This window comes from Etheostoma spectabile, chromosome 13 (assembly GCF_008692095.1).
Source record: "Etheostoma spectabile isolate EspeVRDwgs_2016 chromosome 13, UIUC_Espe_1.0, whole genome shotgun sequence".
Lineage (NCBI taxonomy): Eukaryota > Metazoa > Chordata > Actinopteri > Perciformes > Percidae > Etheostoma > Etheostoma spectabile.
The window spans coordinates 19,530,968-19,558,106 of NC_045745.1; the positions used below are offsets into that span (position 1 = coordinate 19,530,968).

Consider the following 27,139-nt stretch of genomic DNA (forward strand, 5'->3'; position numbering starts at 1 on the left):
TTTTCTAAAACACTTCTCATATGTCTTGGGAGTCACACTGTGAAGAAATAATTATTATAAATTATACAGTTGACAAAATACATGCACTTTTTCAAAGAAAGTCAAGACGCTTTTGCTCTTATGACATTTACTTATGCCAATAATAACATAATAATGTCATATGTATTGGTATTACATCCACAGCAATGCTACACAAGCAATTGTGTGTCTAAATAGTGCACCATTTGGCCTTCCATAGAGTCTATTGGCCTTTTTGTCCCCTCTGGCCTTCCATACAAGAGGGGTGACTTTATCTCCCATATATGGGCATGTATTTCCGGAAATACTAGACAGGACAGAGAGAGAGAGACGGAGGAGCGAGCCAGCGGCAGAAATGAGCCAAAACGCGATGAATTATGGACATAAAGTGGATCAATCTTGGATATAACAGTGTGGATTTAAAGCCCAAAGAGGCTGAAGTTCCAGGCTGGATAGAAAATCCCCTGTAGAGGCTAGAAAGACAGGGAAAAGACCTCCGTAAACGCGAACTTGTCAGGATTTAAACACAACCGGAGGTGAGTAAATCGCTTGTATGGTTAAAAGGTTATTCAAGTATGAATCAGAGGTGCTTTTTTACTCGTGGGCGAGTGTCTCGGGCTCAGAGGGTTTTAAATTGGACTCTTTTCTCCCTCAAGGTGAACTATGTCTATAGCTGTTTCAAGGCAGAAAGACAAGGACGAGAGAAGGAGAGGAGGAGACAGAGGGAATCAGTTAAGGTTTAATCCTTGTTTATTGTGGCATGTGTGCGTGTGTGCGTGTGTGTGTGTGTGTGTGTTGTGTTCATACTTAATGCCCAGTGGTGAGGCTCCCTGTCCGTTGAGCACTCCTCCCTGGAGGAGGTGGGCTACAGTGTAGTAAGCCATGTAGATTGTGGAGTCCGATAGTGACTCAATCAGCCACTGCTCGTCCCAAGGCAGCCGTGTTCCTATAGTAACCAGGAGGCACATACGCACGCACACACACAAAGACACCCATTGGAGAGAACACAAAAGAGACACAAAATGATTAAGAAAGACAATTGTTGTCTCTTCTGAGCTGACACAACCTTTTGTTGCATTTGCCATCTTGTCAAGCTGGTTACATCTTGGTGCCAAGAGAAACACTAAAGCAATGGAATAAGTCCTGGGCTTCATTGTGTTATCCTTGGGGAAAAAAACTGTTTTATTGTTCAATAAACTAAACTCAACCAAACCACAAGTGGCTAGCCTTCTGCTTTCCCAGACACCAGTAACTTGCTTTTTTCCCACTTGCTGATTTGCTGAGTAGTAGCAGTAGCTCAATATGTATGAGATCTGATCAACATTAAATATGAAATGTTAATATGAATGAAAAATAAAAGCACCTACTCTAGCACACTTTTTTCCATTAATTTGAATTTAACTTCAGAGAAGTAATACACAATATATCACACACATAATTACACATATGTTTTTGTATTATTATTAAACATCAAGAGGTGTATATACTTTGTGACTGGGGTACAGTCTGTCTATGGCTTTCTCTGCAATCAAAACAACATATAAACTGAGCTGCTCTGTGATCACTTAATCTAAATACAAACTTAATTTTAAATTTTTTTTTGTGTATAACAAATTTATTAAGTTAGTTTATTTAATATTGAAGTATGTTTTGTTTCCACAAGTGAGACAGAAGTGAAATAAAACTGCACAACCTACACGTTTGCCTTAAAATAAGGTTGATGAAACTTGTGCTTAATATTCTGAAAAATGTGTGGAGATATTTCAACAGTAAAAGTCAACAACAGGCCTAGACTGTACTGCACTGGCCTGTACTGTATGCCAGCTGGCCCTCAATCTGCATCAATTCTTGTATAAACAGAAAGGCAGACTGTTGCTAGGTGCTTCATCATCAGTCCTCTGTCTCCATCTACAGACCAAAGACATCAGCCATACTAGACTAGTTTAACAACCTTTAGGTCCTGTTCATCTTTGGCAGGGTGGTACATTTAATCTTAATATAAGAAACAATATTAACTTTAAAATACACAGCAATAATAGCAGCAATAGAGTTGTATATGTCACCTACATTAATAACAGTTACTGGAGTCCTGACACATTATTCATACACACAAACCATAGAGGAAAATGCTCACCAAGTCCATAGGTACGAGAGCAGGCATGCTCCTGAAGCCAGGCCAAGGTTGCCTCAAAGTTCCTCCTGGTCTCTTCACAAAATCTGAGAGATCATTAAATCAAAGTAAGTGAATGCAGACTTTGTAATCAGATTTGTTTTCAGCATGATAGTAACAGACAATACAAAAATTAAGTGTATTTTCTAAACTCCATTCTATATTGTCTAGGCCTTCACAGTAGCCCCCACAAGCACGGACAAATACTGCAGAATGCAAAATATGACAGGGAAGGGAATTGGGTACGTCAAGGTCAGTGTCTTACGTTTCCAAAGACTTGAGGACTTCATTGGCCTGCTGTTTCCACTCTGCATCCGCATAGTCCAAATACCTAAAAGACACATAGCATTAGCATGCTGCTACTCAGAAATTCTACAATATCTGGCACAATATACTGTACACCTCGCAAAAGGCTGTGACATAGACACTCAGAGATGAGTTAGTTGAAGAAAAAAAATCTGTAGAAAACGGCACTTTAAAATGTAACAGTTTTTGGTGGTGGCTTTTATATTCAATTCAATCTTCAATTTGTTGAATAGAATAATGTTGTAAATGATTTCCTTTTATTTGTTTTAAATTCAATCAACAATTTGTTATATTTAAGCAGAATACTGAAAGTAGCTGAAATGCAGAAGCGCTTATCACTTGATTATCGTTAAAGCACATCGCATTTTTTCCTCCTATTGTGCAGCCCTATACTACACTTAAAAATACAGACCATCTCTTATCATCTTGGTTATAATTTATTAAAAGTTTCAAAGCATGAACCCATTTAACAAAAACTATAAATATTCACTTATATTCCCCTAGTTTATATGACACTACCATGCAGCTTCAGATCCACTTAAGGCAAATCATTTTCGGTTACAAATTAACACACGTTGTGTTCACGTGGCACTCACCACTGGTCACAGAGAGCCACCACACACTCATCGGCTGAACGGGACATAACCTGCTTTTCTGGCTCCATGTAGATCATGGCATCACCCTGTAATAAATTGGTACAGTTTTACCATTGTTTCAGGTAAATGCAGATCAAACATCTAGCAAACATGGCATATAATGACCTCTGAAATACTTTGCAACAGTGCCCAGACATAAGGAACACCAAACACAATCTAAGACAAAGTCAGAATTTACAATTGTTGTGCCAGATATACTTTATTTTTAGTTTTAGTTTTTTGCATTAGAAACAAATAATGTCTTACCCTATCAACCATCATCTTTTGGATGGATTTTTTGACATCCTGGACTTTCTGCCCCTTGTAGCCTTCAACCAGCATGATCTGACACAGGAATTCATTCACAGAAACATTTTATTCATACTGATGCAATTTTTTCACAATTCTGGCAGTTCAGTCAATAAGAAGGGGGGGCATGTCTCTGCAGTGCATTCTACAATCACAAATTATCATAACCTGTTCAGTGGGATGACACAAACTCCTTGTAAACATAGGAAATGCGTTCAAATTTACAATCTGGTGACAGTGAAGGAATTTGTACATTGGTACATGACTAATGGCATGATATTGCAAAAGGAAAAAAATGGGCTTAGCAAAAACTAAATATTCTCATATGTGTATGCCTTGTATGTGTGTGTGTGTGTGTGTGTGTGTGTGTGTGTGTGTGTGTGTGTGTGTGTGTGTGTGTGTGTCATGTTTTAGCTTGCTGTTATGGACAGTTCTATTACAGACAGACCCAAACTGTCTGAGGGCAACACTTATCAAATAACCAGTTAAATAATAATTTATTCTAGCCTTAAGGTCTGAGTCACTTGGTTTGTGTCTTGGAGATATATCACACAAGCTTCAAACCAAAAGTTAAATTCCCAAGAGGGGTTGCATTTTGCTGAGTTATGCAGTTATTTTTAACATATTTAACATTACAACTAAGTCAACTCACCCCTTCATAAAATCCCTTCAGGTAAACTTTCTCCTTGGCCTCAGCCAGCTTCTCCTTGTCATTCTGGCTCTGAATCTTCAACTCATCACACACCAGAGGAGCAGATAGGTTCCCGTAGCCTGGTATCTCTATGATGGGGACCTAACATGTGCACACATATATACATAACACACACATTAAGGCACAGTAAGCAACTCAGTTTCAGTGAGTTCTCACGTGATCTTTTTTACATTAATTGGTTGAGTCAATTCTATCTGAAATCAAAATGATATTTTCTGATCAGCTTACCGGCTCAAAAGGCAACACCATTTTGTCCTCAATTCCATACTTCTCCCGTAGAGCCTTTTGAAAATGCAAGCATTTAGAGCTACATTAATGAAATGCAAAAATGAAGTGAATGCTTAAATGATGGATGTGTCTTTAAAATGGTCCTGTTTCACCCTGAAGAACTAGGGGTTTGGTTTTGGCTACCTGAATTTAAGCAAAGAACATAGCAGACTACTGTAATTTCATAGAACAATCTGTTAAAACATTTCAAATTCAAATTTTCAAATTGCATTTGAAGTTTAAGATGGGCTTTGTTGTCTGTGTTTCTCTGCAGCAGATTACATATCTTACATTACAGGTATAAAGGCTTACTGAAGAGCGAGCAGCAGAGGAGACATTTTTAAAAGGTCTGTAACATCACCTGTTTTTTCTTGATGTCTCTGAGAGCAGCAATGTCATCAGGAGCATCAGAAGGCACACTGGTAACTACCCCCGTACCTGAAGAAACCGTGGACAAAGCAAGATGCCAACACATAAAATGTATTTATGAACACCCGGTAGTATATTTCTCACTGTAATGTACATTACACAAATTCAATGCCATTGCCCCCTCATTAACTGCCAAGCAGCTACACTGTAGCAACTAACTGAAGAACAAATTCACGCGATGTGGTAACTGATAAATGTCACAAGTCAACCCAGACACACTCGCTTATTGCTCGCCATAACCCTTAAAACCAGAATGGACACACTTTATACAAGAGATTTGACAGATTAATTTATACAAAGATTCATCAACAGGACACATGGGAGCAAACCCCTCAAGCACCACAGACCAGAAAACAGATAGTAGTGACTTCTAGAAGTACAGAGGCACTCTGGGTGCAATTAGATCCATTTAATATGTTTACGAATGTTCTCCCTCAGGTCAAAAGAGCAGCCATTAATCCAATCCTTTGACATCATAGAACAGCACTTTATAAATTTGATGGCGACCTTGGCCTGCTATTTTGAGACTCCCCAATACATTTCCGTAAACTTCTCCAAGAATATCTAAGACAAGGAGGAATAAGTGATATAGCTCAGTGCAGATTTTCTGCAAGAATAATACTTAACAAGAGCGGGAATAAATTATCTTTTTTGAAATACAGAAAGATATCAATACATTGACACATTGAAAGCACCTTCTGTTGAACTATTCATTTATCTCTGCTAGTTTTCCTAACTTCTTGACTTGTACCTTTGTCCTCCTTGATGGTGAGCATGGGCAGAGCATAGATGATCTTATATGAGGTTAGAGGAGCACTCAGGGCACAGCCAAGGATATCCTAGAAAGAGACAATTAAGCAAAGCCTGATTTGATTTGATCTGTAAATACATAGCCCCCCTACCTGATCCTGTTTGAAAAATCTGACTTACTAGTTTCTAGGTAAAGGAAAAAGGTAAAGCAGAAGTAATACATTTCAAATAATCCATGTTGCAGGTTGTTTGCAGCGTAGCCATGAAACCTTGTCCCTCTAACTGTCTTATACTGCTGATTGATTTACCTCCTACACTTAAAGTCTTGAAAGACTAAAATGAACTAGAGTTTATTTGCAGCTAAAGCAAGAATCACACAAAGTTAGTACCTGACCCAGTATTTCCATGACCACTGACACCACTCCATTCTCTTTGGTGAAGCCCTGGTATGACATATTCCTGGCAGATCTACTGGTGCAGATGAAGATGTCTCCGCTGGTTGTCTCAAAGGCAACATACTTCATGTCGGGCCTCACCCAGCAGTTGGTCTGACCGAACATGGTCTCTGGTCTCAGAGTGGCAGCCACCAGAAAGATGTTTTTGCCTTTCATGGCGCTGTGGAGAGGATAGCATTATCACTTTACATCTATCTCAAATTAAGAGTTAATAGTACTGTGTTTATCAAGATAAGAATTACACTTAAGGGCAAGTAAAACTTGTCTGTGGTGTAGAGTCCATCCTATAAAGTACTGTTAACAGGACAGTGCTCAAGGTAATTTCTTACCTGCTATAAAAGACTTTGGACTTGAATTTTGCTGTGTATGGTTCAACTATTTTCATCTTGATGAGAGTATACTCCTGAGGTCCAACTCCCTGCACGTAAAAAAAAAAAAATGTTAGTTGGGAGAAAAAGAACAAAATACAGATCTCAAACCCCTTCAATTCAAAGTAATGGACTAGTTAAAGGATTTGGTTGATTTTTTCCTTTCTGTGCCAACATCTGTAAAACAAACATTTGCAAAATGAAATATGTGGTATTTTCTACATTCCCAGTAAACAGCAGAAATAAGCAAGAATGGTAAGTCAGATAAAATCACTAGTGATTCTACAATCAAGTGTTTTTGGGGTGAATAAGTGGAGTACATTTGCAGTACTTTAAAGACAAATTTCAAAAATGTGAGCACAGTTCCTTGTAATGTTTTCTGACAACTGATCATATATATATATATATATATATATATATATATATATATAAAAAAAAGGTTTACCTCTCCTGTCTGCCTGTCATGGTCCATGCATGGCTGCCCATCCTTGGGGGAGTAGATGGTATACCTGCAAAGAAATATATTACTGAAAGAACATGCAATGCCAAATGTAAATTAAACTACCTGAAACTAAAGGCCAAACTTTAATATCAGTTGTCAACCAAAATCTTAATTTTAAATATTCCTTTGCTTTTGCCCCCTGGAAAGAAATGACATTGGTACAGGACATTGTTTCAGGCAAGTCAGTTCACTGATCCAGAGCCAGTAACAAAGAAAAAGTGTAAGAGATTATTATATTACATAATGTGGGGCACTTCCTACTTTTCCCCGATTGCGTTTTTGTTGTTTGGTTTAGTTATAGCAGCTATTGCCTGTTTGTAGTGCATTGGGATCTCCACTAGGTTGCAGTGTAACCAGCTATATAATGGTGTGTGACTCTATAGTACGCCTATGAATAAAAATCACAAGTCAGTGTTGTTAGTTTCTTCCTCGTTCACCACAAATTAGCGCATATATGCGGGCATGAGGGACCCCGTGCAGTTCCTGGCTAAAAAGGTGGTTGGGAGGCGGCCGCTGGGGGACTTCACTTCACATGAACAGGCAGTCACACACATGTGGTGGTTGTTCCCAGCAGAGTGTTTAACTATATCTATTTAGTAGTTACTCTGAGGCTAGAGGACATTATTGCCGAGCACCCGATCACTTGTTTTTATTAAATATTGACCCATAATGATTGGCGGTTGATAAATCGGGGCATCCCTAATTGCTACAGTGAGTTATATGGAAACCTCTAAACTATCTCACCTTTTGCCAAACTTGACCTTTTTTCTCTCCTTCAGTGTGATGAACTGCCACCTGACGAAGGAGTCATAAAAAGGGTTCACATCGGTGGTGATAAATGAGCGCCTCCAGTCCACCTGTTAAATGATAACAGGACACCAAGATTTAGGCTCAATTGACTAAAATTAATAACCTGATTTAATTATCCTCAGGGCAAATACATTCTGGTGAATTGTAGGTATCACACAAAAAGGTGATTCTAGTGTGTGTACCTCTTAACACATGTTCTGATTATTTAGCCCCATGACATTGCAAAAAGGCTCAATAGTAAATTGTACATCATTCTTAAAAAAAAATAAAAAATCAAAGCACAGATTTACTTGTCATATTTTCATAGCATAAAGGGCAATAGGTGCATAAAAATTCAAAGACAGTTGCTTGGAAGAGTTAAACTAGTCACCTTGACTCCCATCAGTTTGAGATCTTTGACAGCCAGAGGAGGAAAGTACTCCAGCCAGTGTTCGGCACTGGCAAACTTGGAAATCTCCTGGTCATTCAGGCCCAAAGACCTCATGATGTCCCACTGAAAAGTGGCAGATCCGGATTTGGCCATTGCTTTACTCTAACAGAAGAACAAAAAAAAATGTATGAAAAAGTTGTAAACTGACACACCCTTTGGGAATGCTAAATGAAAAGATAGGATAACAAGTTATAGTTGTTACTGAAAAAACATTTACTAAATTCTGTTTTTACATCCCTATGGAAAAATGCCATCAATCTGGTCCCACGGATCCTGACCTTCTTGCCCTTTGCTTTGTCCTTGATGATAATTTCGTCAGATGTTTTTGGCAGCTCTTTCTCCTCTTCCTCCCCATCTGGAAACTGTGGAGGATTTCCATACAACTCCATCTCTCTCTTCAGCTTGTCTGAACAGGCCTGGTACATACAATAAGGATATATGAATACCAGAAAAAAGGACAAGGAAGTGTGCGTGAGGAGGTTGTTGACAGGGAAGAATTACGATTGAGTAGAATAACAGTAAAAATGCAGTAGCGGTTAAATTGTTGTTTTATGTTTCCTTTAATTGTGCAGGGAAGTTAAGAAAATAATGTAGTTAGTTACAACTTGCATATTGTGTTTGTTGGATTAAATGATTATACAATGCAATGCTTATGATTATCATACTTAAAATACCTCAAACTCTGAATGTCACTGTAACTACACACAGATGGACTGAAAAACAACAAGACCACTAACTTTGATTGGCATTCCAGTGCAGTGCAGCCCAAATGGGAAGAGGCATTTTTTTCCTTTCAGAGACTGGTAACCAACAGCAAACTACAATAAAAAAGTTGAAGAGTAGTAAGTCAGAGACCAATGATCATACGTTGAATATTTGTCATAGGTGCAAACTGAAAAATATTCTCAGTGTTCATCTCAGTCTAATTTGTAAGCAAACTTACCTCACACTTTGACAAGCTGAAGGTGTGACCGAGGTGCAATCGGCCATTCATGTAAGGGTAGGGGAAGGTCACAAAGAACTTGTTTTTGCTGGAAGGGAAAAAAAACGGTAGCTCAAAATATGTATTTAAGTCCCAAAAAGGATTTAATTTCTGGTATCTTTTCCGAGCAATGTGCTGTGAGCTGGGAAATAACACAGGGCAACCATTAGTTTCAATTGCTCATCCTTGGTATGTTAACTGCACCACACAACTTAAGCTCAGAGCTTCACCCACACTTGTATGGCAAGTTTTTTCTTTCTTTTCCCCATGGAACCAATGAACATTACATATCTACTACCTGTTAAGAAAACTAGGTGCTCATAGTTGCATCACAAAGAGATCAGTTGATGGAAGTACACATGCAAGACAGCTCTGACATTCCTACAGAATTCTATGTGAATATGTATAGATACTCTTACAACTGCATATTGAGCTATACTTGTGTCAACAGTGGGGAAGAGTAACTCTTTGGCAATAGAACACATGGTCCTTCCTCATGATAGCAAATACTTACTTTGTGCTTTCCCCAACTGTTGTTGGTGCATCTTGCTCAAATGCCTTTTCCTTCTCCCATTTCTCCTGGATCTCTATCTCAATCTTTCTCAAAAAGTCCAACTTTGCTGTTCCCTTCCGCTCCTGGAATACAATGACAAGCAAAATATTAGCTAAATAAAGAAAACCTTGTAATAGCTGCAAGTGAACTGAATAGAGAGTATTTCACACAAAAAAAACCACCACAATTTAAGGATACGGTTAACGTCAGAGCAACAAGAATATAATAGATACGAATAGAAAATAATAGAAAAACTGTTCAACACGTGTTTAAACAGCTGTAATCTCTGGTCCAGGTAAATCAGATTGTATTCTATTCTATTTCTGCAGTAGACTCGACAACTAACGTTAGCTTATGCTAGCTTACTTAGTTAGCTAATAGCTACAGTAAGTTAATGAGACATAACGTACTGCCTATAAACTAGCATTAACCATTATAAACTGTCGATATTAGAGCATTAAACCTACCGTCATTTTAACACAAATTACGAGCAAGTAGCAATAACTATTCTATTGTTTAGACAGAAGAAACAGTAGAAATAGTTTCCAGTTTGACATGAGAAACCCACGCCACCGGTGTCTGGCTGATGACACCCACAATCAGCTTCTCGCATGGTTTTCTGGGAAATGCAGTCCGAAGAACTTTTCAGGAGTATTTTGTTAGATATCTAATGTTAGTGAGCTCAGACTTTTAGTCATATAGTATTATTTGGGTAATCGTACATATTTTAATACACTGCCGTACAGCCGCTGACATTAATTTAAGGAGTTGCTCTTAAATAATGACACGATTTATCACGTCCGTCGTCTGGCCTGCGTTACGACAACTCAACTTGCATTGCCGTAAACAGTTTTGCCCGACCTGCCAGTGAAGAGAGACAGAAGGCCTTAAAGCTTATTAAATTGATAGACGATGAAAGCAGGGTTATCGAAACGCACTTTCATTTTGTAGACAGTATTGTAGTCGTTCTCACGATGATCATAGAGAATGTTGAAGCCTTGAAGTCATGGCTGGCAAAACTCCTGGAGCCAATGTGAGTGTTGAATTGAAATGACATTAAGCTTGCATGCTACGTAACGTTAGCTACGTTAGCCAGCTAGCCAGTGGGTTAGCCAGGCATCAATGGAGGGCTAGAATCTGATGGCAAATTCTTGCACGAGTTAGCAAACCACCGTTGCCGCTAGCTGGCTTTTCATAGTAAGGAGAGACTGCAGGACTTGTCATTAAACCTAACGCTAAAGAAATAAAAATTGTACACTTTGCTCTTTTATTTTTTGTGTAACATTACCGTTAGTTAGCAAAGCTAGCTCACAAGATTGTGACTTTATCATATGTCTGTAGTAAGCTATCAGTCTGCAATATACAATTTAGGGGGTTCTACTTGGGTTATACGTGTTGGATATGTTGAACTTGATCCAGCTTTGCGTTACTGAGGTATAGATACATTTGTATAAATAAGAATTGAGTTACCATAGTTACACACACACACTTTCGACCTCTCTTTCTGCCCCTCAGTTAATTGCAAAACCATTGAATTGCACCATAATTACAAGAGGACAAGTGTTATCGCACATAAATAAATTGATGTTTCTACACATTTAGTGATTAAAGAGGAATTGAGGCACAGAGTAGATGGTGTTCTGCACACTGGGGCTTTGTGTGCTTGTAATGTTGATGTAATAACCCCACCACTTGCTGGCTGAAAGGACAATTTAGCATGCAAAGGTTTAATACAATATAACATATGGTGGTAATTATGTCTTTTATTTGGTTTAGGTTTATTTAAAAAAAAAAAAAACGTCCGGCTGCCTGGGCATCACTGGAGGACACACCACACTGACATATAGTTAATTGCACTTGGAATTTATTTTTCATTCTTGCTTTTGACTCCCATGTTTTAGTCGTTAAGTAGTTTGACAAAAACATAATTGCTTTTTTCCTATTGTATTGTTAAAGAAAGATATTGAGAATGTAGAAAGAGCAGCTGACATTGAGAATGGATATTTGAACCTACAGATGTGATGCTGACCCCTCAGCATTAGCCAACTATGTGGTGGCTCTTGTAAAGAAGGACAAACCGGAGAAAGAACTGAAAGCACTTTGTGCTGATCAGCTTGATGTCTTCCTACAAAAAGGTATGAATGCCACACAAAGCTTCTCTGCCAGTGTAAGTGATTGCAACATGCAGTTTTGAGATTGACCCTAGATCTTGCTAGTCAAGAACTTTTTTGCAGGGTTTCCTCCATCAGAGACTTCCATAATTAAGCTAAAACTTAAAAAAAAAATTAAGTTTATTTATACACTTATAGATGCAATCAGCTATACATTACTTTATCAACATCTAGTCCTTCAGGATCCTCAATATGGTCACCAGATGGCCATCATTTCAAAGTACTTTTCCCCCTCTGTCTCCAGCATGTATTACATTAATCATTAGCATTTTTTAGCTGGAGTTGATTTGTGCTTTCTTTCCTTTTAACAGATACAATTATTTCACTTTATTAAATGGTTTCACTTTACTTTTAATTGCACAGTACCATCACTGAATATGATTGGGTTGGGGATGAATACAAGTCTTAGCAGAATTCAGGGTTTAAAACTACAGTTCAGTTCTGTGTCCTTCCAATAACATCTTAGTTTTTGCTTCAAAGCAGCTGCTGATTGAAGTTAAAATTCCATTGTACTAATCATTCCTATGCAAAAGTACTGTACAGCGCAATACCATAAATGAAGATGCAAAGTTTAAAGATGCAAAGTTTAAAGCATGTCAGAACTCAACTATTGCAGCTTGTAGTATACCCAAAGATAAAATAAATCATTTAAATGATTTCTTTGAATGTAATTTATTTTTATTTAGGCAGCAGTTTATTGTCTTTGCTCTTTCTTTGTTAATTATTTGGTGTTTGGATGGTGACTTTGGACATATTTAGTGCATTCAGGAGCAGAGAAATATTTAGTGTGATTATGGATGAATGTCAGTACATTTTATGCCTGATGGCCAATTTAAAGCGACTATGCAAAATGACACATAATTAAGATAAAAGATGAAATCTATTCACATGATTGGTTTTGTCTTTGCAGAGACAACAGGATTTGTGGATAAACTCTTTGAATGTCTGACAACTAAAAACTACCTTGGAATCCCTGCTGCCAAGGAAGTTCCTAAAGAAGAGGTCAAACCGCCTGCAGTCAAGTCTGATGTTGTGGAGGTAAAAAGAAATAGTGACACATTTATTGGCTACAATACGACTCTGAAAATATATAGCTTCACTTTGAAAAATCTGTATTGTCACATATGTGGCTTTGGATCAAATCATTTAATAAATGTCATTGTGTATTACAGGACACTGCATATCAATCTTTTGTTTTAAAAACATAAATTAGAGAAGAGTTAAAGTCAAGTAACAGTTTTTTCCCCTCAAGGCTGAAAATCCAGAGGAGGAGAGAGAAAACAGGCGGAGGAGAAGTCCTCTGAGGAACTTTAATGAGTCCAGGTATGGCTTTGGGTTCGGGGATATAGTTCTGCTCAGCTTAATGACTAAGCATCTATGCAGATACTAGTCTGACATGTGAGACATATAGCACCTTCATTCAAGTCCCAGTCAGGCTGAATGTCCAATAAATAGGGTCTTGATTACTTACTGCTGATAAAACCCCATAATGTTGTAGCGATCTTAACATGTGGACATAAACAGTATAATTGCATGGCTAGTTTCCCAGGAGTCCTGTGTTTAGCTTGATGAAGGCCCTGGTGTCTATTAGCCTGTCCCTTGTCTACCTTGTCAATAACAGATTGGACAATACAAGAACTGTTATACTAACTTTCAAAACAACAGTTGGACTTTAATGTGCTTTGATGCTTGGTTTACATTCTGCAGCATTAAATTGGTTGCTTTGTCTTTATGACAGAAATAATCTCATTTGTATATAATTTATTCATTCAGATTTATTTTCCCTGTGCTTTTACTGTGTACGTTAATGAGACTCAACACATAACTAGAATGTGAACACTAACAGGAAAGGAAAGGGATTATTCCCCAAGACGTGCTGTAATAGTTTTAATGAAAAATACATAAAGGAAGCTGTTAGGTTTTTATAAACAGCAACATCAAATTAACACATTGCTTTGGAGCAGATCAGATAGAAGGGAGGATGTACTTTGATTAGGATTATACTTAGATTACTAACATATACTTATAAAACAAAGGAAATAAAAGCCTCTTTCTAATAACAACTCAAAGACTGTTTTTTCCCCAATGCTGTTGAGAAAAGGCAACTTAAACTGATTTAGAGTATTTTGATATGATCATTGTGACCCTTATTTACCCAAGCTGATTTAAGAATCAATCCTGCTACGGCCCTCTTAAATGTCTGTTGGACTCTTTAAAACCGACATAAAGATAGTTATTGGAAAATATTCCATTTAACTCATCAAACACTGCTGTGCCATTTTTGCAATTCCATTTTAAGAAAAGAGACACAAATCTCTTACAGTATTGTCAAACTTTATTAAAGGTTTAATAAAACCTTTGTTTTGATACACAAGACAAAAGGTTTTTTTGAAACGTGCAGACCCAAGAGAAGCAGTTCACCTCCTTTTATACCTTGGAGTGGTTCTATCTTTTGGTCGGCACTCCCAGGGGTCTTGCTTGAACCATGTATGACTTTACAGGAGATGAAGCTGCTTCCCTTGGTGGCTGTCTAGTATGGTCTAGTCTCCATTTACAGTTACTGCTGGCAACTTGTTACATGCTTAACACAAACACACTTTCCCAGAAACCTTTTGTCATATTTGTAGCACCCTGGGGAGCAATCACGCAAATGTTCACTCTGGCAAGGTTACATGGTACAGATTCAGAATGATCAACAAAGTAGAAATAATACATAATTACTACACGTGCTATACAGATGTTTCAGACATCTGTAATAAGGAGTATGTGTAATTAACTTATAAAAAACATGATTATGTGTATAATTGTATAATTTCCCTTACAAGATAGTTATTGAAATATGTTCCTTCTACCTAATAAACCACAAAGGAGCCGTGATGACAGGAGGAGAGATGAGCGCAAGCGGCGTGACTTTGATCGGCATGGGAAAAGCGGCAATGACTCGCACCGCGAGCGGGAGCGTCGCAGGGGCAGCCCCCGCGGGAGGAGCTACAGCCGAAGTCGCAGCCGGAGCAGGAGTGGCAGCCGAGGAAAAAGCAGGGACAGGGAGCACAGAGGAGGCAGAGGTGAGAAAGTTCCCCACAGCCAATAACAACAGCACAAGGGACCAGACCCGAGAGTGTAGAAGTTGCTGCAGCTCCTGTCAGTGCTGTCGTACTAGGCATTAGTGATACAGAGTGCACAAACGCGCTTTTGAGAGTAGACTGAACAGAGTTCTGGATGTAGCGGTTCGATTATCTTCTGTTGGATTGTTGGTCAGTGTTGCAGGGAGTTGTTATCAATAAGGAACAATGTGGACAGCTTTGCAGTCACATCAGTGGGGATTTAACAACACTGCTTGGAATTGGCCTTATCAGCCGCAAGGTTACGGTAATCTACACCTCTAAGTGTTTGACGTGAAGAAAGAAGTATCCGTTTTTTGAAAAGCTTAAAATTGACAGAGTATACATTTCTGCTATGGTCCACTACTCTACTGTGATACTTATTTGTGTTTTGTTAAAATACCTCTATTTCTGCTTGTCTTCAACAGACTTCAAGTCTAAGTTTGAGTTGGAAAGAAAGGATACAGACTGCTACAACTCTTCCAACACATCCGGCTCCCAGCAGCAGCACCCGTCACCTCTCCTGCCCACACCTCCGCACCCCTTTTCTTCCTCGCCGTCCGCTGGAGTCTCAGGACCGGGAGGTGTTCCCGTAGTAACACCGGCTCACCTGCCCGATAGCACTACAGACAGCTGGTCTGGTTACTATGGCACCCAGAGGCAAGATGTTGTCTGCAAGCCTTTTAGCAACAAGACTGTTACGCTCAAACAGCGCTGCAGGGATTATGATGGTAGGAACAAAGTGAATCATGTTTTCCTCCTTGCCATTTATTTACACTTTCTGACAATTCTTCTGTTTATTTTTCTTTTTCCACAACATTCCTTCCTCCATCTCAGAGCATATTGATGTTTAACTATTTCTTCAGAAAGTTACGTGTTCATTGTAAGGTTTCTGTCTAATCTTTAACATTATATTCCCATTAAGGGTTATTGGTTCCCTTATTTTGACTCATCACTAATGACCACTGTTTAGCACTCGCTCTTTTCTCCCCAGTGAAATGTAGGAAAGCAAGCAGGCTCACCAGAGACACAAGGGTTTAAAGTTAACCACTGTCCCTGAAGCACACTGCTATCTGTCACAGTGCTCAGACACAGCCAATAGGGACCCAGTTTCTTAATGAGACTGTGGGGTAAATACATGCACTGTATGTTTGAGCTGCTTTGATCTTGGACCGGCTTTGATCTTGTTTATTTTTCCTCATTGCTCTTTATATTTGTTCTTATTTTTCTTTCAGTAATATTTTTGTGAATGAATTTGACTTCCAGGGGCCCAAACCCCTTAGAAGGGTTACTGTAGGCTACAAATAGATACTTTTAAGTATCTGAGGAAACAGTACCAGTATGTACATACAATTACATTACATACAAACAGTATGTAGGTCATGCTTAGAGTTTTTTTATGGTGTCCTAAACATCTAAAATACCTCCATACTGTATAGAAAAAAACTATATTTTGACGTTTGTTTCTGCCTCATGCAGAAAAGGGATTTTGTGTTCGTGGTGACCTTTGTCCATTCGACCACGGCAACGACCCTCTCATCGTTGATGATGTCAATCTACCGAACATGATTCCGTTCCCTCCCCCACCTGTTATGCCCCCCGCTGGCCTGCCCATGCCCCCAATCACTGAGCCGCCCCCTCCCCTCAGGATGCCTGCGATGCCACCCTATGGCCAGCCACCACCACCGGGCGTCTTCCCCATGACTGGTAAGTAGTACCTCAACACTGTTTCATAAATGGAATTTTCTCGAAAATTTCAATTTTTCCATGGCTTGTACAAAAGTGAAAGCGATTTTTACAAACTACTGCAGATAGACATTTTTCTTCCGTCTCTGGTAATGTGCTCCGTTTTCACTTTCTTAAAGTGGATATATGTGACCACTCTTTTTTTTGTTTCCACCAATTAGGTAAACATTTTGATTATATGTTATATGTCATATTTGCTGGGAATGTTGCACAGATCAGAAATCTCTTCTAAGAGTATAGTCCTTCATCTTCGGTGACACTATATCCATTACCGTGTCTATAGCTGATTCAGAACTTCTGACAAACATGTTGTTTTTTATATACAAGCATAATCTCACTACCTTGGTTGTTTTTTGAGCCTAATTTTAGTTGTTTATTTATTATGTTTACAACAAAGCTGGATTTATTTATGGATTTATCAGTATTATTTCTAGAGACTACATTATGTGTGGAAACACACTGAACATAGACATCACACTCTGCCCCAATGATGGTTTTATTTACCTGGTAGAAGAAAAGGCCGTTCATTAGGTTGCTCTTCTTTCTACATACCGTCCTGTGACTTATTCCTACCTGGTTCATGAATTTATGTTCTTACTGTGACATTTCTCTTCTGATTTTGCTATGAATCTGATGCAAATTACATAGTGTAATTGTAACATGGAAGCATTGCATTGAACAGTTATCACTTTCTGGAACCTTTGCTGTCCTATTAAAGCAACCTGTCTGGCATGAAATACTTTTTAGTAGCACAAATCAAAGACTCACTGTCATACTTGTGATATATCTGAGACATTAGCATGAGCTTGTGTCTCCCTCAGGACCCCCACTGATAGTAACCAGTGGGATTGATACCCCTAACCACCAAACGGCAATCACTTCCTCTCCTCCTATTGGACCGCCTGGTGTGGGGCTGCCGCCTACTCTTCCTCCTCCTCCACCTCCTCCTTCCTCGTCCTCATCTGTATCTCTTCGTCCCCAATATGTCCAGTCTGAATGTAAGCAGCGTTGCTTTTCCTATTCAGATTGGGAAATTATGGTCTTTGTTTCGTGCCCTATTTTATGCTTTCCTGTTTTTGTTTGACTATAGTAGACATTAGGGGTGTAGCGGGCACACAAAAGTATTGCAGGGGGAAAAAGTGCAAGTGTCAAAGACGGACTAAATCCTCTTGCTTGAAACTGATATTGATATTTGCCCATTTGACATTTAGCAACTTTGGCAGTTGGCAAACATATTTTCATTATAAAAATAAGGAACATTTTGAAAATGTCTGTTTCACACCGTGCGAACACTAAACAACCACTTTGCCAAAAGGCAACAGGTCACAATAGGCTATCAAACTAAAACGCATCTCTTATGCTATGAAATTGAAAATACCAAAGTAAATTAAAAAAAAACAAAATAAAAGGTGTGTCTTGGGAGGAGTTTTTCAATTAGTATTACCTTTGCTATATCTAAATATTCAAAGCATATCGACAAATGTGCATTGGCATGTTGGATGTGTTTACATTCACATACAATGCTGAAACACAGTCCTTATCTTATGTACCAGTTTCGGCATTTCATTTGAACTTGCCTTAGCGTGACTGACTCGCACTTCAATCTGCTTGTCCAATAGCTCAGCATTTGTTGCTAACAACGTCAACAAAAACATTCTGGGCACAACTCGCGCTTGGGAACTTTGGTTCCAGAATACGTACACCAATCTGCATGTACCGGACTGTGATCCTCGGATCCTTTGGTACAAATACACAAACCTTTGCAGCCCTGGTAGTTAAGGTTGAACTCTACGGACTAAGCAAGTGATCATTAGGTTGCTTTTAATGGACTTTTTAGTACCCTGTCTTTCTTTTCTCCTTTAAAAGTTATTTAATGCGTGACATTGTAGTGGATGCAGTGTGTGATGCACATTTCTTCAGACTGCAGTAATCGCTGTTGACCAGAGGGTAGCACTGTTTATTAACCTAAGACAAAGGAGCTATTAGCAATTAACATGAACTCTGCCACATCTTATTGTGTTAAGTGTAATTCAGGTGTAATTCAGATTCAGATAATTCCAGCTAAACAGAAAAGCTAATGCTTAGTTCAAATGGAGTGGGTCTATTTTGAGTTATTTACAAACATCTTAATTCAACTCGGATAGCCATTGTTATTAAATTTTGCCCTTGTATTACATTAAACTGTGGTTCAGGATAACAATTGTCATCTTATGGTGTTTAATCATGATTATCATCTTGGATACATTTTTTCCATTACAATTACTGTATTTGTATATTTTTGTTATATTTTTCTCATTATTACATATTTATTGTAATTACTATTTAGAGCTTAGCGTGCGTGCGTGCGTGCGTGCGTGCGTGCGTGCGTGCGTGCGTGTGTGTGATAGGTGTTTGAATGCCAGGCAGTACTTACTTATTCATGCCAGACTGCTTGATTTCATAGTGGGATTTTAGTTTATCTTAGTTCATTTTCTTTTGTTTGAATTTTTCACATATTGGCTGTTAATAAGATTTTCCATATTATATGCTCTAAGACTTAGTGTGTTTGTGTTTAGATAACTACGATCCAGAGGGCTACAACCCAGAATCGCCAGGCCTGACTGCAGCAGGTCGTAACCCGTACCGTCAGTTCATTCCCCGGGTGCATACGCAGCGCTCCAACCTTATCGGCCTCACCTCCAATGAAGGACAAGGCTCCAGAGGTAGCAAATATTCGCCTTCTAAGTAGTAACACTCTTTGCTTAACTAATCCTGGGCAATGGGCACAGTTGGACCGGTGTATGATGACGGACAGCTTTATGATGGATATAGCTAAATGCAAAACTGCTGAGTGTCAATTAGTGATAATTGCTTCTCTCTCTGTGTGTGTGTGTGTGTGTGTGTGTGTGTGTGTGTGTGTGTGTGTGTGTGTGTGTGTGTGTGTGTGTGTGTGTGTGTGTGTGTGTGTGTGTGTGTGTGTGTGTGTGTGTGTGTGTGTGTGTGTGTGTGTGTGTGTGTGTGTGTGTGTGTGTGTGTGTGTGTGTGTGTGTGTGTCAGCTGCCAACATAGTGATCCAGACAGAGCCTGCGACTGCAGCCAGCACTCCTGGAAGTAACATGTCCCGTTTTAACACAGAGCAGGACAGCAGGAAGAGAACCGTGGTACCCAGTACAGCTGAGGGACCAGCAGCTAAAAAATCCTGGCTAGAGAAGTAAATATTTTAAAGACACACATATTTTAAGGCTTTTAATAATGTTTCACAAATTTGAAATAGAGAAATGTCCTGCTTTTTATGGAACTCATTAAGCTTGGAAAAAATAGAAGGAACTAGCTAACCACTGAAAATTTGATAAAACAAATCCTTGCCTCCCACAATTCCTGTTACTGCAATGGGAGCCTTGTTTTAAGCCAAGGTGACTCATACGTCAGGAGCCTATCTTTAGTGTCAGTTGTGGGAAGCAGGTGCACACAAACATCTCTGTGTCTAGGAGGATTCCATTGGCTCTACTCATAATCCAGTTTGATTGCCAACCACGTTAATGTTCCTCATTTTCAAGTATAACTAGTATGTGGTTTGTAGGAACTTCAATATGAAGGTGGAAACTCAAACCTCAGGTCATCAATCTGGGCTTGATTTCACTGATTATCATTGTTTGTTATCTTGCCTAAAATGTTAATTGGCTTGTCTGCATTTCCCATTATTTTTATAACAAATACTGAGGTGAACTTCAGGTATCAACATCAGTCTTCTTGTTTTAGGCCAAGCTTTAACAACCAACATAAGAACACTTTTCCCAAGAGGTATCACTATGTGAACACCAAGTTGGAGGTGCGCAAGATCCCACGTGAGCTCAACAACATCACCAAGCTCAATGAGCACTTCAGCAAATTTGGAACCATCGTCAATATCCAGGTAAAATGCATAAATTGCTGCTTTGCACGGAGCAGACTTGCAAAGGGCTACAGTTTTCATTGTTGAAGGGATCATTTTGACAAGTGTAGACAAGAATAGTAGCCGAAGAAGTAGTAGACTGTAGTTTGCCAAAAGGTCTAGTGGAAATTATTTAAATTTTGCATTTTTTAATACACATGACAGACATACAGTGCAGGATTTAAAGAAGTTGCAGGACAAAATGTAACAGGATGTCACAGTATATGTGGCTCACACACGCCTTTTTAGAATCAACTCAGAAAAAGAATAAAAACAAAACTTAACATGACTGTAATGTCATGAATATGTTGAATTTTGAACAAAAACGAATGGCTCAATGTTTAGCAGTGAGTTCATGAAGTTCATGAAGATCTACAGAATAATTAGTTTAATCTAATATACATGTGCACGCTCTAAACCCAATCCAGGTGGTGTTTGGCGGAGACCCAGAGGCGGCGTTAATCCAGTACACAAAGAATGAAGAGGCCAGGCGGGCCATATCCAGCATAGAGGCGGTCCTCAATAACCGCTTCATCCGTGTGTACTGGCACCGTGAGCCTGGCACCAACAACACAGGGCTTCAGCAGCCGGAGCAGAGCTCAGGGAGCCAGTTGGCTGGGTCAGTGCCCAACCAGGGGCTTCAGCACAGCAACATGCATAAGGTGAGAGCTGAAACCAGTAAAGAGTTTTTTGTTTGTTTGAAACTACTTGCAACACGCTGGTCTGCAACGTTCTGAAACCGGCCAGTTTACACCAATGTGACAAGACGGTGTATCATCGCCATAGCAACTACTCTTTGTTCTGCTGTTCTAGACATTTTCGTTTTTTTTCTATCACTGCTCCCTCTCTAAAGTCACTCTAGCTTTCTTGATTATATATCTTGCTTGTGGGCACTTGTGGGGCTCAAACAGTTGACCACAATGGCAGCTGCAGAACGGGACAGACAGGTGGGCCTGGATTAAGTCAAGGTGGAATCTAGGACGTCCCCAAATCAAAGCAGTTGTCCCAAATCCAGGAAATATGAGGCTTTCTTGTAGTTGTGAGAAACTTTCAATCTGCCAGACACCAGTGGTGTAGTCTAATGCATTGTAGTGGGTTTACTGTACGGTAAATGTATGGATGTGGGGGTCTGGGTGTAAATGTAAATGGACTGTTTTCATATAGCACTTTTCTAGTCTTGACGACTACTCAAAGCGCTTTTACATAGTACAGGAACCAGTCACCATTCACACATATTCTGTGGCTGAGGCTGCCACCTGCTCATCAGCTACATGTTCACACATTAACAAAATGCAATATGCCAAAAAACAGATGACAATTCAAAATATATCAAAATAATAATGCAAAGTATGTTGTTACATGTCATTACGCATTTTTAAGTGGGTATATGGAAATCCTGGAGCTTTCTAAGTGGTTATACTGCATATACCTGCATATCCCATAGACCACACCACTGGCTGGGACAGTAAAACACAAGCTCCTTACACTGTGTCCGGTTTCGAAATTGCCTACTGTACACTGCAGATAACTGCAGTACGCAGTATCTACTGAATATTATTTGAATATTTAAAAAAAATAGAGCTCCTGATGGAGCTCCAGCTAGCTCACGGGGCCTGTGAAGGACAGGCCGAGTGGCAAGCCAGCAACCCCAGCAGGCACCTGTCGGCTGTCACGTTGGACCGAATTTTCAATCAGCCAGGTCTGCCCACAGCTCTGCACCTGGTTGACTGTAACATAGAAATAAAATGGATTATGGATACGTTTGATTCTATAGTTTGTAACTGACTTGACAAGCTGACCTCGCTATTGGCTGTTGAAACAGGTGGTGTCCCTTGCGTTCTAAAACCAGCCACTGGCGACTTGACAATTTTGAGTCGAGCTGAGATGGGCTAGTTCAGACTGCTGCAACCTTTCTTTGTAACGTTCTAAAAACGGTTTTGTCTTGTTGGGAATCTTTGGTCTGAACTGGGCTTTAGTTTTACCACTCCTTCATCAGATTGACTTTTTTCTCCCTTTTCTTTGATCTGCAGGGTATCAAGCAGCACAGTCCAGCCGCGTACGTGTTGAACAAGACTGTACCCAAGCATCACCAGCAAGCATTGCCTGGAGTCACAGTTGCTACCAAGCCGGGCAGCCTGAACACAGACGCTGTCACTGTACGTTTTAGTCCATATACAGATGTCAGAGTATGCCAGACCTGGGTGAAATGGCAATTTCAAATAAATTTGAAAAGCTTGAATACCACACTTACTATCAATCTGTGCAGTTGTACTTAAGCACAGTTTTGTTTGAGCTAAATGCTCATGTTAGCATGGTAACATGCTGATGTTTAAGCAGGTATAATGTTAAATATGTTAACTACCTTAGTTTAGTGTATGGGCATGCTCGCTATATTATTATTGGGACAGTCAGTCAGTGCGTCCAGTCAACAGTGTAGCTGGAATGTTCCCAACACACAAAATATTAGGATTAACAAGCCCAGCAGGGTGTGTGCAATTGCAAATCCAGTTCACCGCTATAAACCTAGAGGGCTCAGAGACATGAAGACACTGTCCAGCTGGTCTCACACATCCTAATGGCATATAAGAATAGGAGTAATGCAGAAGAGTAAATAATAATTTGTTGGTACTTCTATTGCAGCTGTACACAAGCTTGTTGTGATGACCTACATGTCTCTCTTTCTGTCTCTGTGTGTGGCACTTAGGTGGTGCCTGCACTGACAAACACCCAGAAGGGCCCTTATACTTCCACCGCCCTAAAGTCCTCCTCAAAGAGCTTTGGAAAGACGGGAAAAGCACTAGAAGCACAGGAAGTCCTCAAGAAGAAACAGGCATGTGGCTTAGTTATATTATACATATTTTGATTGGATACAAGAATAGCAGGTTTGGGATCAACCATTTTTTCCCCTCAGGGGCCAACATTGAGAAATGAAATGTCCACCTACAGCAAATCTTCTTTTTATTGTCTTTTCGTCATTTAGGAGGCATTAAAACTCCAGCAGGACATGAGAAAGCAGAAGCAAGAGATGTTAAAGACACAGATTGAGTGTCAGAAGGTAAGACTGGCCTCAATATCCCTTCCCTTCTGTTTACCACACCTCCCCCTATTTCTTGTCCTGTCTTTTACACCTTCTTCTCTCTCACTGCTCGTCCTTCTCCTCCAGGCCTTGATAAACCGCCTTGAGAAGAACCGAGGGATGAAACCTGAGGAACGAGCCAACATCATGAAGACCCTGAAGGAGCTGACAGAGAAGATCGCACAGCTGCAGAATGAAATGAACCCTGCCTCCCAGGTATCCAGCGCCAAACCCAACCACGGCCAGTCCAAGACCAAGACTGATGTAAGTTTGGGCCATTTTGGTCAGGAGCATGATGGAGTTCATCATCTCCTTTAGGCTGCATTCAGACTAGAGCAGGCAGTCCGGCGAAAACGCCAGTACTCCCATTTATTTTGAATGGGGATAATACGGTAGAAGGGTTCCAAAAAGACAAATTCAACTTTTGGGGAAAAGCAATCCAACGTCACGCTGCAGTGGCCAATCATGTAACCAGCGTCAGACTTGTCAGTCCATTATGGAGTAGAGTACCATACAGTAAACAGTACTCTGTTGCTGCCACAAATAAAGTTTTTAAATAACTATGAGGGTAAAAAACAAAACACAAGAACTTAGCTGCCCAGAGGTTTGTGTCACCCCTGACTTCCTGCAACAAGCTCCAGCACAAAGCACACACAGCAGGTCTCTTTTTGTTTTCTCTTTGACAAATTAAGCTACTTTCAAGTGAGGATGGAAATGTCGAGATTATGAAAACGCTCTGACGGAAAACAGTTGTGAAATATAAATATACATATAAAAACACACAACAGGGTGTCACACACATAGGCCATTTGGTGACACTACTGCCCCACATCCCTGCTGTGAATCGCTGGAGTCACCGGATGCACTCTGAGAGCGTGGCCTTACACAGAGATGGCCATGTGGAGTTCTGTCCATCCACTGTACATAATTTTTGAAACTGACTAAATACAAAAAAAGAAATGAAAAACTGAAGTGTTTTCTCATTTTACATGATATGTGACCACCAGGCCCAGAAGGAATTGCTGGATGCTGAGTTGGACTTTCACAAGAAGATGACCTCTGGAGAGGATACAACAGACCTCAAGAGAAAACTGGGACAGTTGCAGGTGGAGGTAATACACACATGCACACACACACGCACAAGGTACATAACCACAGGCCAACAATCTGAAAAGATAGCTAGCAATGCACAAAGAGACATTTTTCTTGAGAATTTGGGGATGTGATACCAAGAAATATATTAGAGGAAGTCAGCAAATAAGATGGTATTTACATATATCACTCAACACTGCCTGATTATGTAAAGATACAGGTAGAAAAAACATGCAAATCCAAAATACTTTTTCCCAGAGCTGGATTTAAAGCACAAGTAGTATTTCATCAATAAAATAAAGCAACATTTGGATCCTGAGAGAGGAATCAATGGTACAAACAAAATCCTCAGTTTTCAGTTGTATTTTTGTATGCCCACAATCAAGTTTATGTTCTATCAATTCTAGGGGAAACGCCTATATAGGTAGGTTCACTCTCATCTGGGCCAGAAAGAACTTGTGAACTTTAGAAGCTTTACTTGAAGATAATGTGTGTTAATGCTGTAAGCACTGATCCAAATTGGCACATCAATGGATGATTTTTTAATCCTATAAAAACTCATTGACACTAATGTAATATTTGAGTAAAAGATTCAATGGGAGTGAAAGGACTTCTGCTTTAGACTTTGATGTATTACAGTATATAAAATATACAGGTCATTGTATGACCGTATTTGGAGTTGATTGGGGTTCAGTACTAAGAATTGTGATATTTGAAGGGAGTTTTGTACACTGTGCAGGTGATCTGTCATAAATGCAATGGGACTAAATGGTCCTCTATAGACTTTAAGGCATTATATAACACATAAACTATATGTTAGGATAATGACCTTTTGTATAGTTAGTCGGTGTGTAACACTGAACATTCTGAAAAATGAATAGAGGTAGTATTGTATACAATGGCTGAGATACAATTAATGTCTAAGAGATTGGTTTAAAATGTAATAACTAAAGCAATATCTAAACAATAGCAAAAGTCAGAGGTCGCACAATGTGCAAATTAACCGTTTTGGTAGCATTAAAACTGTAAGAGGAGATACAAATCAAGTGTCTTTTAAAAAAAAAAAAAAATGCTCTTGGGCATATCTCGATTAGGCAGGTTTCCATATATGACTGATAAGTAAGTTACGAAGCTAATATGGAAAAAAGGGCACAGAATGTTAAGAAGTATGCAAGACAATATGCTATTGTGTATATGTCATGTTTCTTTAGGCTTTTCATCATTGAATAAAATAGTTTTGTTTGTTTTTTTAATCCATGAAAAATAAAGATTGAAGTTGCATCCACGGCTACCACGGTTAGTCAGCTCAGACTTTGCCCACATCTCTTTTGTCATCAAAACTAGCAGCACAGACACACACTGGGTCGGCTGTGTCACAAGATCAGCCTAACAAGAACATAGCTGTTGTTAGCAACACCCCACCTAGCATGTTTTTCCCCTTCTACCCCTGTGCATCCTAAATTAGTTTGTTATGAAAAATGCATATTCATCCAAACCAACCCTCCTCCTGCACATTAAAGTGCAGCCACTCAAGCAATCCCAGCGGAACAGCCGCTAACGAAGCCAAATTAGACACAGGTCCAACACTGACGGAGTGCCATCTCATTAATGTTTGAGACGCTGGTCCTTGTAAGAAAATCGCGGGATGACAATTAGAGGGAGAAGTGAGCGAGTGACAAATGGATAGGAGAGTGGTTGTGAGGTCGTGGAGTGGTTAGGAAGCCAGGAATTGTGACAACTAATGGTAAAGGGTGGAGAGTGACAGAAGAGACCACAGTGAAGTGTAAAGAATGTTTAAGAGATGTTTAAATTTGTAGACCCATGATAAATTAAAACACTGTAGTTTCCTTTTGTTTTCTCATTGAAAAGCACAACCTCCCAGCAATAAGACGCACAATCTGGTTTTCCACATCTGTACATAATGATTATTTTAAAGGCTCTGACACACCAACCCAACAGCCGACCGTTGGCAGAAAAGGCAATTGGACTCCCCGAGGTCCAAAAAGTACTTCGGAACACACCGAAGCAACGCCGACTTGAGCGAATATTCTGCGTGAGCATGAGACATAATGCGTCTACATAACAGCAGGCGCCGCTAATCTGTATTGTCGCCCCAAAAAATGAAAACTCGTAAATAATGGAAGATCTCTCTAGACCTAGTAACCACAGATCACGCTGTCGTCAATCATTGTTTTAATCAGAGAGTGTTGTTTTAATCAGCATTACTTGCTGAAAGGAAGAAAATACGATGGCTAGTAATAAGTCGATACTGGCGTTGTAAGCTCCGGTTTTCTCACCATGCACTGATTTGATAGTGAATGGCTAGCACTCCACCAATCAGATTGGT

At 39.6% G+C, this 27,139-nt stretch overlaps 2 protein-coding genes across 5 annotated transcripts in view; one reads left to right on the top strand and one right to left on the bottom strand.

Moving 5' to 3' along the window:
• lars1b (leucyl-tRNA synthetase 1b) overlaps positions 1 to 10,415 on the bottom strand; it is a 28,292-nt gene extending 17,877 nt beyond the window's left edge. For both annotated transcript variants that reach the window (XM_032532955.1, XM_032532954.1), the window contains exons 1-19: positions 10,164 to 10,415; positions 9,658 to 9,779; positions 9,105 to 9,192; positions 8,899 to 8,979; positions 8,440 to 8,577; positions 8,102 to 8,263; positions 7,666 to 7,778; positions 6,865 to 6,928; positions 6,381 to 6,469; positions 5,986 to 6,211; positions 5,598 to 5,685; positions 4,779 to 4,855; positions 4,379 to 4,432; positions 4,091 to 4,231; positions 3,397 to 3,474; positions 3,091 to 3,176; positions 2,454 to 2,519; positions 2,153 to 2,235; positions 826 to 964 (exon numbers count right to left, since the gene is read on the bottom strand). In XM_032532955.1, the coding sequence (XP_032388846.1) occupies positions 826 to 964; positions 2,153 to 2,235; positions 2,454 to 2,519; positions 3,091 to 3,176; positions 3,397 to 3,474; positions 4,091 to 4,231; positions 4,379 to 4,432; positions 4,779 to 4,855; positions 5,598 to 5,685; positions 5,986 to 6,211; positions 6,381 to 6,469; positions 6,865 to 6,928; positions 7,666 to 7,778; positions 8,102 to 8,263; positions 8,440 to 8,577; positions 8,899 to 8,979; positions 9,105 to 9,192; positions 9,658 to 9,779; positions 10,164 to 10,169 (1,901 nt within the window). In that variant the 5' untranslated portion in view covers positions 10,170 to 10,415. The remainder of the gene's footprint in view (positions 1 to 825; positions 965 to 2,152; positions 2,236 to 2,453; positions 2,520 to 3,090; positions 3,177 to 3,396; positions 3,475 to 4,090; positions 4,232 to 4,378; positions 4,433 to 4,778; positions 4,856 to 5,597; positions 5,686 to 5,985; positions 6,212 to 6,380; positions 6,470 to 6,864; positions 6,929 to 7,665; positions 7,779 to 8,101; positions 8,264 to 8,439; positions 8,578 to 8,898; positions 8,980 to 9,104; positions 9,193 to 9,657; positions 9,780 to 10,163) is intronic.
• A 73-nt stretch (positions 10,416 to 10,488) lies between these two features.
• rbm27 (RNA binding motif protein 27) overlaps positions 10,489 to 27,139 on the top strand; it is a 20,425-nt gene continuing 3,774 nt past the window's right edge. Inside the window, exons 1-17 of one of the 3 annotated variants that reach the window (XM_032532956.1) lie at positions 10,489 to 10,729; positions 11,713 to 11,831; positions 12,778 to 12,905; positions 13,120 to 13,190; positions 14,736 to 14,932; positions 15,397 to 15,699; positions 16,448 to 16,675; positions 17,536 to 17,712; positions 19,270 to 19,416; positions 19,751 to 19,904; positions 20,453 to 20,606; positions 21,053 to 21,286; positions 22,655 to 22,780; positions 23,329 to 23,454; positions 23,605 to 23,679; positions 23,788 to 23,964; positions 24,708 to 24,812. In XM_032532956.1, the coding sequence (XP_032388847.1) occupies positions 10,671 to 10,729; positions 11,713 to 11,831; positions 12,778 to 12,905; positions 13,120 to 13,190; positions 14,736 to 14,932; positions 15,397 to 15,699; positions 16,448 to 16,675; positions 17,536 to 17,712; positions 19,270 to 19,416; positions 19,751 to 19,904; positions 20,453 to 20,606; positions 21,053 to 21,286; positions 22,655 to 22,780; positions 23,329 to 23,454; positions 23,605 to 23,679; positions 23,788 to 23,964; positions 24,708 to 24,812 (2,580 nt within the window). In that variant the 5' untranslated portion in view covers positions 10,489 to 10,670. The remainder of the gene's footprint in view (positions 10,730 to 11,712; positions 11,832 to 12,777; positions 12,906 to 13,119; positions 13,191 to 14,735; positions 14,933 to 15,396; positions 15,700 to 16,447; positions 16,676 to 17,535; positions 17,713 to 19,269; positions 19,417 to 19,750; positions 19,905 to 20,452; positions 20,607 to 21,052; positions 21,287 to 22,654; positions 22,781 to 23,328; positions 23,455 to 23,604; positions 23,680 to 23,787; positions 23,965 to 24,707; positions 24,813 to 27,139) is intronic. The other 2 variants (XM_032532957.1, XM_032532958.1) reach the window with 2 other exon arrangements.